Source organism: Conger conger, chromosome 10, assembly GCF_963514075.1.
Source record: "Conger conger chromosome 10, fConCon1.1, whole genome shotgun sequence".
Classification (NCBI taxonomy): Eukaryota; Metazoa; Chordata; class Actinopteri; order Anguilliformes; family Congridae; genus Conger; species Conger conger.
This window is the reverse complement of record NC_083769.1, coordinates 44,022,559-44,038,310: the sequence shown is the minus strand read 5'-3', so window position 1 is coordinate 44,038,310 and position 15,752 is coordinate 44,022,559. Positions and strand designations below refer to the sequence as shown.

General features: G+C 43.7%; 2 protein-coding genes across 6 annotated transcripts in view; one reads left to right on the top strand and one right to left on the bottom strand.

The window, feature by feature from the left end:
* Positions 1-1,949, bottom strand: part of clcn6 (chloride channel 6) — a 21,178-nt gene extending 19,229 nt beyond the window's left edge. The window contains exons 1-4 of the mRNA XM_061257558.1: positions 1,804-1,949; positions 660-719; positions 326-391; positions 59-124 (exon numbers count right to left, since the gene is read on the bottom strand). Coding sequence (XP_061113542.1) covers positions 59-124; positions 326-391; positions 660-719; positions 1,804-1,878 — 267 coding nt within the window. The 5' untranslated portion in view covers positions 1,879-1,949. The remainder of the gene's footprint in view (positions 1-58; positions 125-325; positions 392-659; positions 720-1,803) is intronic.
* Positions 1,904-15,752, top strand: mthfr (methylenetetrahydrofolate reductase (NAD(P)H)). 5 transcript variants are annotated; one of them, XM_061257559.1, is made up of 12 exons: positions 1,904-2,048; positions 8,222-8,490; positions 10,146-10,384; positions 10,777-10,887; positions 11,484-11,677; positions 11,871-12,121; positions 12,580-12,714; positions 13,007-13,187; positions 13,605-13,787; positions 14,339-14,440; positions 14,547-14,666; positions 15,067-15,752. In XM_061257559.1, the coding sequence occupies exons 1-12, from the start codon at positions 2,037-2,039 to the stop codon at positions 15,268-15,270; spliced, it is 2,001 nt and encodes a 666-aa protein (XP_061113543.1). In that variant the 5' UTR covers positions 1,904-2,036; the 3' UTR covers positions 15,271-15,752. The 5 variants fall into 5 exon arrangements, with proteins under 5 accessions (XP_061113543.1, XP_061113545.1, XP_061113548.1 ...); XM_061257561.1 differs by having other exon boundaries at positions 1,963-2,048; positions 8,228-8,490; XM_061257564.1 differs by lacking the exon at positions 1,904-2,048 and adding an exon at positions 5,976-6,149 and having other exon boundaries at positions 8,228-8,490.

The following is a 15,752-nucleotide window of genomic DNA, read 5'->3' as shown; positions in this document are numbered from 1 at the left end:
TGGACTTTCTCTATACAAATATATGACACAGCATTTTTGTAATACAAAATTTACTTACCAAACCAATGGTTACTCCTATGGCAAAAACAAGCATCCACTTAATAGCTTCATATTTTTTGGCTTTCTAAATTTGAGAAGAGATAACAGAAATAACATTGATTAAAATGTGAAACAATGCCTCAATTTACAATAACATTAACGGTCTTCTAACATGGAATAAAATCCACATGGTCAAGGGTGGATCACTGCCAAAGCAATGCCAGGTTAGGTGGAAGACTAACTTATTTTTGCATGGAAATAAGCTCAGGCATTAAAAATGAGTTACCTTATTATTCATCCCCTCCAGGACTTCAACATATGGTTCATTGATGCACCTATCATAATCCAGGCTCTGTGATAATGAGAATCCCATTAATTGCATTGCTGATTACAACATAATTTAAGTGAATGAAGCAGCCTACAGTTCTATCTCACTTAAATAGCATCTTATTGCACATACAGTGGGCTCCAGAATTCTTGGCACCCCTGACTGGTGATGCAGAAAAAATACTTTAAAAAAAATGAATAATAAGATTACTGAGATAAACTCAAAATGACCGAAATTGAATTGCATAGGTTCCATTAACCCATTACAGCCCTAATCCCGTGTATTCCCTCACCTCATAATCTTTCCTTGGCAGAATTTCATCTTCCTCGTCATGGGTTTCCCCAAGAATTGTCTGATATGAGAACATATGGATGGAAGATGATTTAGGTACAGCATAGAAATGAATTATTCATCAGAACATTATTAACGCGGAAACACTAATACAAAATATAACGGCAACAGACATAAAAAAAACAATTTCACCAATTTGTTTTATTTTTAATAAATTAATAAAATTTAGTGGTGTGCTCGGACATAAGAGCGTACAGGATGGACTGAGAAACACGCCTCGTGATCTATAGTCGCACAGGCACGAGGCAGGAGAGATACACCCATATACATCATCTGAAAATGAAACTATGGTTGTCCAGAATACTTGACCTCCGTTAAACTTCCATTAAATATCTATTCAAACCTTAAAACTAATTTTAACACGAACAAAAAAAAACCAATGGCCAATTGGTTAACTACAGTAATTGACCAAATTGCTATCCTAGCTTGCACTAGCTTGGCAGCGAGGTCCATTGATCAGCAAAAACAAAGCAAGTCGCCTGTGCCATCTGTCTAGCTTCCTCGCTACCCTTTAATCTGTCATGCTTCACCCCGTAAAGTAATACAATTTGCTTTCTAGTAGTAAATTAGCACAAACTACTCTGTTGATGCTGTCACGCTTTGTGACACCTGCATACGAACAGCATACACAAGGTACACCAGCATACTTTCTGGTAGATGCTGCTAGAAGTAAACTACAGTAGTTAATCTAGCCAGCAAGCCAAATCAGCGTCAACGCTAGCAAATGTTAGCAAAATAGCTTACAATAAACATTATACTTTTTACCTGTATCGTACAGGCAATTTATTGGAAAGATTAATATCTTGTTGGACATTATGCGAGTGCAACACATTTCAGTGTTGCATACGCGTGTTGGTTTAATTATTTACCACTTAACGTTAGATTAGCTCATGCTTGCATGCCAGCAATAAAATTAGCCACTTTGCTAGCTAGCTACCTCGGCAGGGTGTAGCTATCTTGGTTTCTGAGGCTGGTGGCCAAGTGGCTAGCTATGTAAAGTATTTTAAGAGCTCCGCGCGACTCCTCGGAGAACAGCTTAAGCGGCATCAATACATCGAAGGGGAAAGTCGTTCGCTGTGTCATACCAATTCCTCGGGTGTCCTGGTCTCCCCTTCTCTGCAGCAACACTGACAGCACAGACTGGTCCCACAGCACGCCATCTTCAGCGCCTCATCGAACCGTCCGACTCACACAAGACAACACTACTGTCATGTGACGAAAAAAAGGGCTGTCACGTGCTGGCATTCGGGAAGAAGAAAGGACGTATGGCGGCGAACAGGAAAAATTTGAATACACCGTTACAAAATACTTGTACACAATGGAACAAAATGTGAGTATCATTCCGGGTGCAGTTATCTGCTTTGTTTCAAGTGCACGCAATTGTGGTCCCGCTAAAAGCATTGTGGATCTTGGTCGTCATAACTTCGGATACAACTTCTAGAAACTACACATGTGGAATGATACAGCGCTGCTTTTTGGAAATTAGCGGTTGCAACGTAGACTACAGTGCAACCAAGTTAGTTCCAACAAGTAGGATAAGTTAGCTAAGTTAACACCATACCGTGGTATGTATTCACGGTAACAAAGTACCAGTGTACTCAGAAGAGCATGTAAGGTGAGTTGATCTCCAAACTCCAAGCTGTGCAATTTAAGGTCACGTCCCTTTAGGACAAATAGGGTTAACTATGTGTTTCCACAGAATTACTGTACTTTCTAAATAAATAACAAACCATTTTTAATGGACCTATTGTGACGGGCTTGATTTTTTTCTCTCGTTCACTCAAGGGCGTCTAACAGTAATAGCTGAGTGGCATCATCGAGCGTATACAAAGAGCGTGGTAAACTATTGCTGGAGAATTATCCAGCAATTATCCAGAATTATAAACGGCATAAATGGGAACACGGACGGTACCAATAGTGTAACACGGGAGCACATTAGCAGGGTAGACCAAAGACCGCGATTAAATCACTGCAATTCATTTTATTCATATACCTCTTTTCACGGAGACCTGCCACAAAGACGCTTTACAGAGTAGCTCCCTAATGGGGAGACATCTCGGGGGGCAGAGAACATTGCATTACATTATTGGCATTTGGCAGACGCTCTTATCCAGAGCGACGTACAGTTGATTAGACTAAGCATGAGACAATCCTACCCTGGAGCAATGCTTGCTCAAGGCCCTTAACGGCTGTGCGGATCTTATTGTGGCTAACCACTGACCTTGCGGGTCCCAGGCATGCACCTTAGCCACTACGCTACAGGCTGCCCCAGGAGCCCCAGGAGAGAAGAAACAAAGAAGGAGAAGGTTTGGCACTGTAGCGGTTACCAGTGCACAGAAGTAGATGCTGTGCCGAAGCTCAACATAATTTCAACTAATGTGCCCCACGCACAGATTACCTCACGCACAGAACACCTGTACCACACATACCTCCCCCCGTGATTAAGGGTGTAACTAGGGGTTATTGGCGACATTGGCTCAGGAGGTAAGAATAGTCGTCTGGCAGTTGGAGGGTTGCCGGTCCAATCCCGCCCTGGGTGTGTTGAACTGTCCCTGAGCAAGGCACCTAACCCCCAAATTACATTACATTACATTTAGCTAAATTGCACCTGACAAGCTGGTTGGTGCCTTGCTTGGCAGCCAATCACTGTTGGGGTGTGTGTGTGTGTGTGTGTGTGTGTGTGTGTGTGTGTGTGTGTGTGTGTGTGTGTGTGTGTGTGTGTGTGTGTGTGTGTGTGTGTGTGTGTGTGTGTGTGTGTGTGTGTGTGTGTGTGTGTGTGAGAACAAGTAAATGAAAAGCATCAATTGTACAGCACTTTTGATAAAGGCGCTATATAAATGCAGACATTTACCATTTAGGTCAGCATCACCGGTCATGTTTTCTAGAACCACTAGTTTGACCTGCCAACCATGCCCAAAATGCCAGTACCACACAAACCTCTCAGTGACTTAAGGTTGTGACTAACCCCAGTGGCACTGTTAAGGCCTGCTTCGTGCCACCAGTCAAGTGTGGATTTCCAAGTACCCATTAGCCTTACCTGCCAACTGTCTCCATAACTGTACACCTTTACTTATATGATTGACTGAAGAGAGTCAAGCAGGTTGTTTTGCTGTTGTTGTTGATGATGTCATTGGTGTCATTTAGAAAAATGTTTATGGTGGACTTTAACCTATCTACCACATTTCACAATGATCAAACTACCCTCTTTAGTCTTATAGTCTGGATAAGAGCGTCTGCCAAATGCCATTAATTAATGTAATGTAATACTAAAATGTCAGACTAAACTCTGCTTTTACTTTTTTGGTAAATTAAATGGAAAATATTGCCAATAAGGTGAAGCCGTTTGACTAATTTCAAGATTTGCTAATGTAATAAGAAATTTTCACTTTTCTTAAGCAAACATTAACTTAAAACAAGCTAATATTTTCTACTTGGCTGACCAGTTCATGCGGTTAGATTAGTTTGTACTACGTTTGTGTATCTCAGCCTCCTGAAGCTGTGGATTTGCATGTAAAAGAAAATGGCTCAAGATGGCTCAAGTCCCAAAGGCAAATCTGTAGATCTAGAAAGCCTTATTGTGCATATGAAGTTTAGCATATTTGTAGATCTGAAAGAAGGAAAATAATTACAGCAAAACCATTGGTTTCCAGCTCTGCTGTAAAGCATGTCAGTATGAACTTTATATGATTCTTACAGTATTTCAGTTTCTTCTGAAAATTGGAATGGAATGTTGCCAAAAGGTCCTCTTATCGCCCTTCTGTTTACGAAAGCGGCTGTCTTCTCAGGCTTTGCAATTGTGGTATTACCACATAACCACCACATGAGGTCAATAGAAACACACCAATGAAATCCATTCAGACACTTAGAATGTGCCCAAGAGTGTTTTCAACACAAGAAATATAATGCTGGAAATAGAACGAATGTGTATAACAAATATCAATATCAGTACACAGTTAATCAGTGAACAGGCCACCAATTGATACTACAGAAAAACAATTGCATAACATTATCGTAGCCTACTTTCCTCACCACAGTTTCCATTCTGCATCAGGAAAAGCCCTTACACTCTCAAAAATGATGTGTTAATATCTCACTTTTTGCTTTACCAGATTCCTGTTTCCGTCAGTTCATTTTGTGCCAGTTAATACCCACGGAAAATTATATTTGTCAATTTCTGGCACATTTAGACCTGTCTGGCAAGCAATATCAGAAATTTCAGCTGACCCTCTGTGGCAAAAATGGCCAAAAGGAATATTCCATGGGTCATATCTCAGCTAATGTTATTAGTTTATCTTCACACAATGAAGAAAGTGCTCTCAGATGAACACTCTCATTTACAGATAAAATGACACCAAAAATATGGTTACCTAAACAAAAGTCGATGCATGTTTTCTGACACGATATATTAATTATGCCTACAGAATTATCCCTACATTCATATACTTACTTACAAAAATCTATAAAGTTATAGACCTCTGAATATCTATCTTTGTTTTTTGTTTTTTATTGCGACACCCGAAAAACTTTAAATGGCTCTTTGGTGCAACCTCCTGGAGTTGGCATGGAGTGGCCCACGTCTGTATTGAGAGTCTGTTATCTTATTTCCACTCTGAAATATAATATGGAACATATTCCTGCATGTGTACGTGTCACAGACCACGCACAACATCAAATGACTGGACAGCTTGTTTGCCTAATGCTGATCCACAGGCTTAATCTGGCTTTCCCGTCCAGTCAGTTGTAGAAACTTTAGAAATTTGGTTCACCTCTGGTGACTTGCAGAATCCTCAATTGACATGGCCATACCGACATTTGCATGTAAATTGTACAGCTGTCAGCACAGCAATACAGTTTGGACTATACAGGACGTCGCTCCTGTGTGTGTGTGCCTTTTTGTTTTGTTTGAACTTTTGTGTCGCCTATGTTGTTTTTTCCACATTTAAAAAATATATGTGAATTTCCCTGTTTGCACTCTTTGTCCAAGACTAATTTCCTTTGGGAGAATGACGTTTATCTTATATTCTATGACCGCACTACATAACATTCAGTAGGCTTTGTAACAGTGGGGGTTTTTTTTGTTTTGGTTTTTTTGAATGCGAGAATGGTTGGGTTTTTCTTCTGTTATAAAAACGGTAACGTTGCTAACTTGCAACACCTTCAACAGCGTTTTCTTTAAATGTTACCGCTTATAAAATATCACGTGATTGGTTGTAAGTGACTTCGGAGGAAGACTCAATTCGCTCACGTTACAGTTCTGTGGTTGCAGCCTTGACCGCAGCCGTCAGTCTAGCCGCTTATAAGCGGCTTATCGCTATGACTGATCATAACTGATCGCAAGAGTTGCGAACAAAGATCATTTCAACCGGTGGCTACATAGGCAGGCTTGTAGGCGAACCCCAGTGCCAGGACAATCAAAACAAATTTTTTTAAGGTATGTTAATAGCTCGGTAATATTTCCATTTTCTTACTTGTTGCACGTGTGCTGCCTTTTTACTAACTTTTGAGCTGTGGTCCTTTTTATCAATGAACACGATCTGCAAATAATTGCACGATCGTTTGTATTGTTTTGGGTCTGGTAGATATGAACGAATTATTAATTTGACCGTTTAACCTTTATTTTTATCTAGATGGGTAACTTGGCAATATGCAGCTTGGTTTATTGTTTATGATCGTTGAGAAATCATCCTCTTCTAAAGTTGATGGAATATTGCTGGCCGTGTGCTAATATGTTCATCAGCGACATTTTTCGGTTAGTACGTTAATGTTTTAGCTAGCGTATCGTTTATATTAAACAGAATTACTACGTTTATAATCGACATTGTCAATTATCATTATGTATTATCAAGTTATTCTGTAGCTAAGCGGTACAGCCTGAATAACGGCTAGATCGCAATCTGCAGAACTACTGTAACATGCAAGTTGTTATAACAATATCGTGCTGAATACTCATATATAGCATGTGCTTTAATGCACATTACACAAATGCTGCAATTTCACGTTTACGTGTAACCTGGGGTACCCCTCTATTCCTCTTACCTCCTTCCTCCTCCTGTCTTCCATATCTTCTCTGATCTGTCCTAGATTTCCCTTTCGTTCCTTTCACCCACTCTTTACCTATGGCCAGCGTCTCATGGCCTCATAAGTCACTGTCGATCTGAAAATCAGCTCAATGCCTTAGCCTGAATGTAAATGGCACCTATTGCATGCTGCTGCCCAGATGAAAGATACCAGTACATTCTTAGCCTCCTCTGTTAAGATGGCAATATATTTATAATGGATTAATTAGCAGTGTGGAGTTCAGAATGAGTCTACTCTACAGACGCCAACCTGTTGGCCTTTAATATGCATTGTTTTGCACACAATCGGCGTGTGCAATAACTCAACTCGGCACCAATACAGTTGCCCCGCTGTCAACTATTTGAGATTTACTGCTCTAGGTGTATCTTGATCGCCCTTAAACCTTTACCTTGTTTGTATTGACATTGTGATAGCCCACATCCACATCTCTCACTCCCACTTTATTAGGTACACCTGTACACCAGCTTGTGAATGCAAATATTTACAAGACTAAACACAGTAGTTTTACCAGTAGTAATGGTAATTGCCGCAATAGCACCGCACATCTGTAATTGTTATCCTATAAACCGACTCTCTTCTTCCAACCCCTGATACAAGATTGAAAAATAGTTTTGTGCGTGGAAGTACTTAAAGATTAAATTAAAAAAAAAGATTAAATTCAAATCTGTTCTCTTTTTTGGAAGCAGCCCACATGATTAGTCTGATTTACTATATATTTTGTGGCCTTAGAATTATAAAGTTCTATCTGCATTCTGAGTCGTTTAGATATTGAACTTCAAAGATGCCAATGTGAATGAGCTCCGAACAGATACCTTTTAAAGTTAACTTTTTTTCCATACTTTTACACGGTATTCTTTTGTAGCTTTATTCATATCATGCCCTATAAAAATATATTTTTGTCTAAAATGTCAGTAAGAACCATATAATCCTCAGGTCTGGTTGTGTGCATATAACAGGTGTGTGGTTGGGCAGGTGCAGCTGACCTCTGACCCCATGGTGAGTGTGAGTGCAACGGGTGTGTTGTTGGGCAGGTGCTGCTGACCTCTGACCCCTGACCCCATGGTGAGTGGTGTGAGTGTGACAGGCGTGTGGTTGGGCAGGTGCAGCTGAACTGTGACCCCATGGTGAGTCTAATAGGCGTGTTGTTGGGCAGGTGCTGCTGACCTCTGACCCCTGACCCCATGGTGAGTGTGAGTGTGAGTGTAATAGGCGTGTTGTTGGGCAGGTGCTGCTGACCTCTGACCCCTGACCTCTGATCCCATGGTGAGTGTGAGTGTAACGGGCGTGTGGTTGGTGCAGGTGCAGCTGAACTGTGACCCCATGGTGAGTCTAATAGGCGTGTTGTTGGGCAGGTGCTGCTGACCTCTGACCCCTGACCTCTGGTCCCATGGTGAGTGTGAGTGTAACGGGCGTGTGGTTGGGCAGGTGCAGCTGACCTCTGGCCCCATGGTGAACCCGCTGCAGTGCGTGGATGGGTACTGGCAGCGCGCGCGGAGCGACTCCAGTGGGGCGAGCAACAGCGGGGGCGAGAGCTCCAAGGACAGCTCCCGATGCTCCACGCCCCTCCTGGAGACGGAGCGCAAGGACCGGCTCCGTGACAAGATGAGGCGCAGGATCGAATCCGGGGACCACTGGTTCTCCCTGGAGTTCTTCCCGCCCCGGACCACCAGCGGGGCCGTCAACCTCATCTCCAGGTCAGGATTACCGCGTGCGGTACAGGCCTGCTCACAGCCTGGTATCGTTATGACAGTGTTACTGTTGATGCCATTTATGTAGTAGTGTCTGTCATGGATCTCAGTTCTGGCTGTTAGGCATGCAGTGGTGTCCTGGTTTCACTGTGTACATGATGATACTTACCAAACTTTTGACAGTTTCCTCAATACATTGTCCTTTGTGTGTTATTTTAGCAATGTAAAATGTGTAGTCTCTCTACCTGCCTTGCCCTCAGCTTAGAACATGAAGGTTACCTAATGAGCAATGAGGTTAGTTAATGAGTGTCCCTTGTTACTCATTGCAAAGAGTAGGGGCTTCCCCGGTGTCATGGTCAAATTCCCAACCTGGCTCTTTCAACTTGCCACCCAATCATCATTTCATTGGCAAAGATCTCTCCCTCTCCACCTCAGCTCATGGTGGTGAGCATTCTGGCACAAAATGGCTGCATATTGGGGGCGGTTGAGGCCAGTTTCCCCCTCATCACTGTTAAGCTGGTGAGGAGCACTATATAAAAGCAAGGAATTATTGTAATTATTATAATTAATATATGCATTGCTACTTGCACTTGGATATAGTTGTGAGGGTAGAAGACTGCCTGGTCCAGTTTGAAAAAAAAGAAACTTATAGAATTTTGCTGTACTGCCAAATGCCATTAATGTAATGTAACGTAATGTAAAAAGAACAAGATTGCCACAATACCTTGAAACCCTAAAACCGTGTTATTTTTTGGTTCTCATACCGTCAGGATGTCATACTGTTGTATCCCGAGCACATATCTACATGATTGCTAAACAGTACTGTGGCTTTAAGTCTCCTACACTGTCACAGTGCCGCACATTAATGTCTCTTATTGCGTGTTGGGCTTCTGCCGCAGGTTCCATGGGCCTGAAAGCTCTTGGCAGTTGGCCGTGTCTCAGTCGGGATGAATGTGCAGTCATGTGGGTGATTCGCTGTGGCTATTGCCCGAGCACCCATCCCACACAAGGAATTTATTTGAATGCGAGTGGAGGCACAGTAGGATAGACAAGGCCAGATATTTCAACAACTTTTTTTAATCCCCCCCCTTCATCTCTTCTGGAGTTTCCTTTGATCGTGGCATTCCAAGCCTATCAATTTGTCTGTGTTAACACAGTTCTGCCATAAAGAGTGGGCTGAAATGCCTTCACAGCGATGTGAAAGTATATTAAATCATAGGGAAATGCTCAATTACTTTTATAGCTGCAAATGGTGGTGCAACCTGTTTTTAAGATTAAGGGGCAATTACTTTTTCATGGGTGATTTGGCGGTTTGACAACTTTTTTCATTAAAAAAATTAAATGGTAATTTAAAACAAAGGTATTTTGTGTTTTCTCAGGTTCTCTTTTTCTAATATCGCATTTTGTCTCAACGTCTGAAACCATTCTATGTGGAAAAATGACAATAGAGGAAATCAGGAAGGGGGTAAATACTTCTTCGTAGCTCTGTAAATTGACGTATGTGAGCAGTGTTTGACCTACCGAGGGCTCTCCCTGTCTCGGTCTGTAGGTTCGATCGGATGGGGTCGGGCACGGGGGCAAATACTTTTTCGTAGCTCTGTAAATTGACGTATGTGAGCAGTGTTTGACCTACCGTGGGCTCTCCCCATCTCGGTCTGTAGGTTCGATCGGATGGGGTCGGGCGGGCCGCTGTTCATCGACGTGACCTGGCACCCGGCGGGCGATCCTGGGTCGGACACGGAGACGTCCTCCATGATGATCGCCAGCACCGCCGTCAACTACTGCGGCCTGGAGACCGTCCTGCACCTCACCTGCTGCAACCAGACCAAGCAGAAGATCACGGCTCACCTGAACAAGGCCAAGCGGCTGGGCCTGAAGAACATCATGGCCCTCAGGGGAGGTGTGTACGCCACGCTGCATTTATTCAGCACGCGATCTTATCCATAGTGACGTACAACTGAAGTGCAACAGAACACGGGTCGGCCATGAGCATCATATCTAGTTCACATGGTAAATATAGGGGCAGCCTGTAGCCTAGTGGCTAATGTACATGACTGGGACCCGGAAAGGTTGGTGGTTCCAGTTGGGCCCTTGAACAAGGTTACCTCCCAGAACAAGAAACAAGGCCTGCATTGCTCCAGGGGGGATAGTCCCCTGTAAGTCGCTTTGGATAAAAGCATCAGCTAAATAACAATTATAATTAGATCCGTGCTTGTGTAGGACAGTCTCCTAGACTTTTTATGTGTATATTTGAAGGTTTTAGTTGTGTGTGTATGCTCGTCTGATGTCTAGATCCCTTGGATGATTGGTGGGAGCAAGAGGAAGGAGGTTTCAACTATGCCACAGAGCTGGTCAAACACATTCGCTGCGAGTTTGATGACTACTTTGACATCTGCGTCGCCGGTAAGTTTTCCGGAATTCTCTGTCAGTTACAAAGTGTGGTGCAAGTGTAGCCATAAAATGCTGCGCTAGACGAGTCTCTTCTTGGTCTGATGTGGGGGGGGTTGTGTTTTGGTCTGATGTATAAAGGGTTGTGTTTTGGTCTGATGTATAAAGGGTTGTGTTTTGGTCTGATGTATAAAGGGTTGTGTTTTGGTCTGATGTGTAGGGGTTGTGTTTTGGTCTGATGTGTAGGGGTTGTGTTTTGGTCTGATGTGTAGGGGTTGTGTTTTGGTCTGATGTGGGGGGGTTGTGTTTTGGTCTGATGTGGGGGGGTTGTGTTTTGGTCTGACGTGGGGGGGTTGTGTTTTGGTCTGATGTGGAGGGGTTGTGTTTTGGTCTGATGTGGGGGGGTTGTGTTTTGGTCTGATGTGGAGGGGTTGTGTTTTGGTCTGATGTGGAGGGGTTGTGTTTTGGTCTGATGTGGAGGGGTTGTGTTTTGGTCTGATGTGTAGGGGTTGTGTTTTGGTCTGATGTATAAAGGGTTGTGTTTTGGTCTGATGTGGAGGGGTTGTGTTTTGGTCTGACGTGGAGGGGTTGTGTTTTGGTCTGATGTGAAGGGTACCCCACGGGCCACCCTGAGGCTGACAGCTACGCTGACGACCTGATGCACCTGAAGGAGAAGGTGGACGCCGGGGCCGACTTCATCATCACCCAGCTCTTCTTCCGGGCAGACACCTTCTTCACCTTCATCAAGGACTGCAGAGCCATCGGCATCACGTGTCCCATTCTGCCTGGCATCTTCCCTATTCAGGTACCCGGAGCCAAACTGCACCGTGCTCACATTAGAGAGAGGTTAGGGCATATATTTAAACCTGGAGTACTTTTTGTACTATTATTAGAGCATTACTTACTGCCAACTGAGGACGTAATTTTCACTGGAGCAGAGCAGAGCAGCAGCAGGTCGGGTTGTGATTGTTTTGTTTTATTTTCCACACCGTCGCCAGGGTTACCAGTCCCTGCGACAGTTGGTGAAGCTGTCCAAGCTGGAAGTCCCGGAGGAGATCAAGGAGGTCATCGAGCCCATCAAGGACAACGACGCCGCCATCCGAAACTTCGGCATCCACCAGGCAGTGGGCATGTGCCGCGTGCTTCTGGAGAGCGGGGAGGTCCCAGGCCTGCACCTGTACACGCTCAACCGAGAGGTGGCCACCATCGAGGTCCTGAAGCAGCTGGGCCTCTGGGCTGAGGACCCCAGGTACATTTTTAATAAATAAAAAAGATATATATATATATTACATTACATTACATTACATTATTGGCATTTTGGCAGACGCTCTTATCCAGAGCGACGTACAGTTGATTAGACTAAGCAGGAGACAGTCCTCCCCTGGAGCAATGCAGGGTTAAGGGCCTTGCTCAAGGGCCCAACGGCTGTGAGGATCTTACTGTGGCTGCACCGGGATTAGAACCACCGACCTTGCGTATCCCAGTCATTTACCCTAACCACTACACGACAGGCTGCCCCTGTATATGTATGTATGTATGTATGTATGTATATATATATATATATATATATATGTATATGTATTCATTACTTTTTAATTATCATTCTGTGGGGTGTACTTGTCACACGAGAGCAAGGAAAAAGTGCATACATGTCATAAAGGAGCGTCTTCAGTCGTTTCAGCTGGGTGTGATTCTCTCTCTTTGAAGGCGACCTCTCCCCTGGGCCGTCAGTGCCAATCCTAAACGCATAGTGGAGGACGTCCGGCCTATCTTCTGGGCCACGAGACCAAAGAGCTACATCTACAGGACTCAGGACTGGGACGAGTTCCCCAACGGGAGATGGTGAGTATTTTCGGTTGAAATGTACATTCATTGCCAATTTTCACATTGAATTAATGCAATCAATGTAATTTTGTTATTCACACTGATCAAGTTTTTAGAGTCATCAGTGTGTTAAAATTACATCCATGCTTAAAGTCCTCTGAACTAGCAGGCACACATACTCTACTGTGGCAGTGTAATGGGAAAACACAAAGCATACTTGCTGATTGCTTAAGCAGGAACTGATTAACTATGACAAGCATACGAGGCTGTGCCCAGTCTGATCTGATCTTCCTCACTCTTTAACCGTCAGGGGGAACTCTTCGTCTCCTGCCTTCGGTGAGCTGAACGATTACTACCTGTTCTACCTGAAGAGCAAGTCGTCCAAAGACGACTTGCTGAAGATGTGGGGTCAGGAGCTGATGAGTGAGGAGAGCGTGTTTGAGGTGTTCACCAGCTACATCACGGCCCAGCCCAACCATGCCGGGCACAAGGTGAGGCCGTTCGCTTTACCACGTTGTCAAGAGCGCCTGTCTACGGCAGGATCTTAAGCCTTCACTCCTGCCTTGCTCACAGAGTTTATGCTTCCTACACCCCAGCAAGACCTCTGCCATCTCTGGTCACCTTGTGGTCCCCTCATTACGAGCACCCCCCTCCCATCCGATATCCCTCTTGTGCACCCTATTTATAAAAACATTTTATAAAAAAGAAATGATACTTACGACGACTATAGTTTTTTGCTTAGAAAAGCACTTCATGCGTGTTTTGCTATTCATGAACTTGATGTTTTTAACTTGGTGAAGAACCTACGCACTTGTAGGTCACTTTGGATTAAAAGTGTCTGCCAAATGACTAAAATGTTAAAATGTAGTCCACTTTCTTACGGTTGGTGAACTGCGGTTGTATTTCAGGTGATGTGCTTGCCCTGGAACGACGACCCTTTGGCCCCGGAGACCAACCTGCTGAAGGACGAGCTGGAGAAGGTGAATCGACGCGGGATCCTGACCATCAACTCTCAGCCCAACATCAACGGCAAGCCCTCCATCGACCCCATCGTGGGCTGGGGCCCCCCCGGGGGCTACGTCTTCCAGAAGGTGAGCGCACGCGACAGGGGCTCGTTATCGCTACGCCTGGCGGTTTACTACCCTGGGTCTGCTTTAACAATGGAGCAAAGTGTTAAAAAGCCAATTCAGTCGGCCATATTGTGTCATCTGGGAAGCTACCGAAGTGTGACTGGTGGTGATCTTTTAGTCCTTTTGTACTTGTTAATACAAACTGGCCTTGTTTGTACATGAAGTGTTTTATGCATTTTACTTTTATGAAGTTTATTGTTGGCTAGTCAATCAAACAATATCTATGGATTGTTGAAAATGGACCCCAGGTTTGCATTGGAAGCAAGATTTATTTACACAGCTACTGTGGGAACACTAGCATGTTTACAAAGGGTTGATTGGGTGCAAGGTCCTAGTAATCGCCCTGAAAACGTTGGCCCTGTATGATTAGCTCCGAGACTACTGAAGCATTTCCGGACAGCCAATCATGAAGTATTTGCCTGATACACAAACACAAATATCATCTGTGTGTTTTCAGTCCAAATGTCCTGTTTTTATACATAATAAAAATTACTTTATTGCATAACCAACAGGCTTATCTGGAGTTTTTCACATCGAGTGAAAACGTCACTGCACTACTGAAAGTACTGAAGAAATATGAACCCCGCGTGAACTACCACATCGTCAACGTCAAGGTAAGACCGTCTTGACTTACCATGGCCTCCAAGTGAACTGTGTGCTAATGGAGCCAATAACGTGTGATATGGAGACTAGTGACACGTGTGACTAATGTCTCGCCAGGGTGAGAACGTCACGAACGCCCATGAGATGCGGCCCAACGCTGTGACCTGGGGCATCTTCCCTGGCCGGGAGATCGTGCAGCCCACCGTGGTGGATCCAGTTAGCTTCCTGTTCTGGAAGGTAAGGCTGTTACGATCATCTTTTGAGTGCGTCTGTTTCTTCTTCGTTCAGCAGAAATTAATTTGAATATTTGAGTGTCTTCTCCATTTAAAAAGAGGCACATGTATGTGATGTTACTGTGTAGTGGTAGTAATGATGGCTGCTGCAAGAGAAAGTATGCACAGTCCCTCAAATCCGTACATTATCTATATTATTTTCTTAGCAGCTCTCCTTAGTCAGGGTAACTTAGTATGCACGCAAAATAATCTACATATATACTGCTGGGTATTTTGATCGAATGATTTAAGTACCTTGTATAATGTCTGTAACAGTTCATCAAGTTTCCACAAGTTGGGTTAACACTTTCTAAATCAAACCTGGAGAAAAGGCGACTTTACATGAGCCTGTTTGTGGTTTGCAGGACGAAGCCTTCGCCTTGTGGATCGAGCAGTGGGCCAAGCTGTACGAGGACGAGTCCCCGTCCCGGATGATCATCCAGTACATCCACGACAACTACTACCTGGTCAACCTGGTGGACAACGACTTCCCCCTGGACAGCTGCCTATGGAAAGTGATAGACGACATGTTCGAGCTCTTGGACTCGGCGCTAGAGAACGTGCAATGAAACGGTCTCCCCCCTGGCCCCTATTTCACCCAGCACCAGCCTCTCATCACCCACCAGTGCTGCTATGAGGACCTCTGATCTTATATCTCAAAACACTAATACCCAGTTAAGCAGTGGTATACAATGTATACTTTGAAACTAAACTTTTTTATGTAGCTAATTTTTAGGTCTTTTTTAAAATGAGCCTTTGGTAAATGGAATGGCGTGTTTACAGTGATAGGAGCCATAAACATGGCGGATGCAGGTCACCGGACTGCTTTATACTCAGATGCTGATCCCTTTGGATGTGTGCACTGAATCTTTAACAGTATTTTCTATACTATTTAAGAGAAGGGACAAGTATCAATGAAAGTCATGCTTGTGTGTGTTTAAAAGGCATTTCTTTTTTTTTGTGTGTGAATTTTTTATTTTATATTGATTATGTTGAATGTTTTTGTAATGAAATGGTAAAAAAAAAGTATTAAACCTATATCTTTTTATAA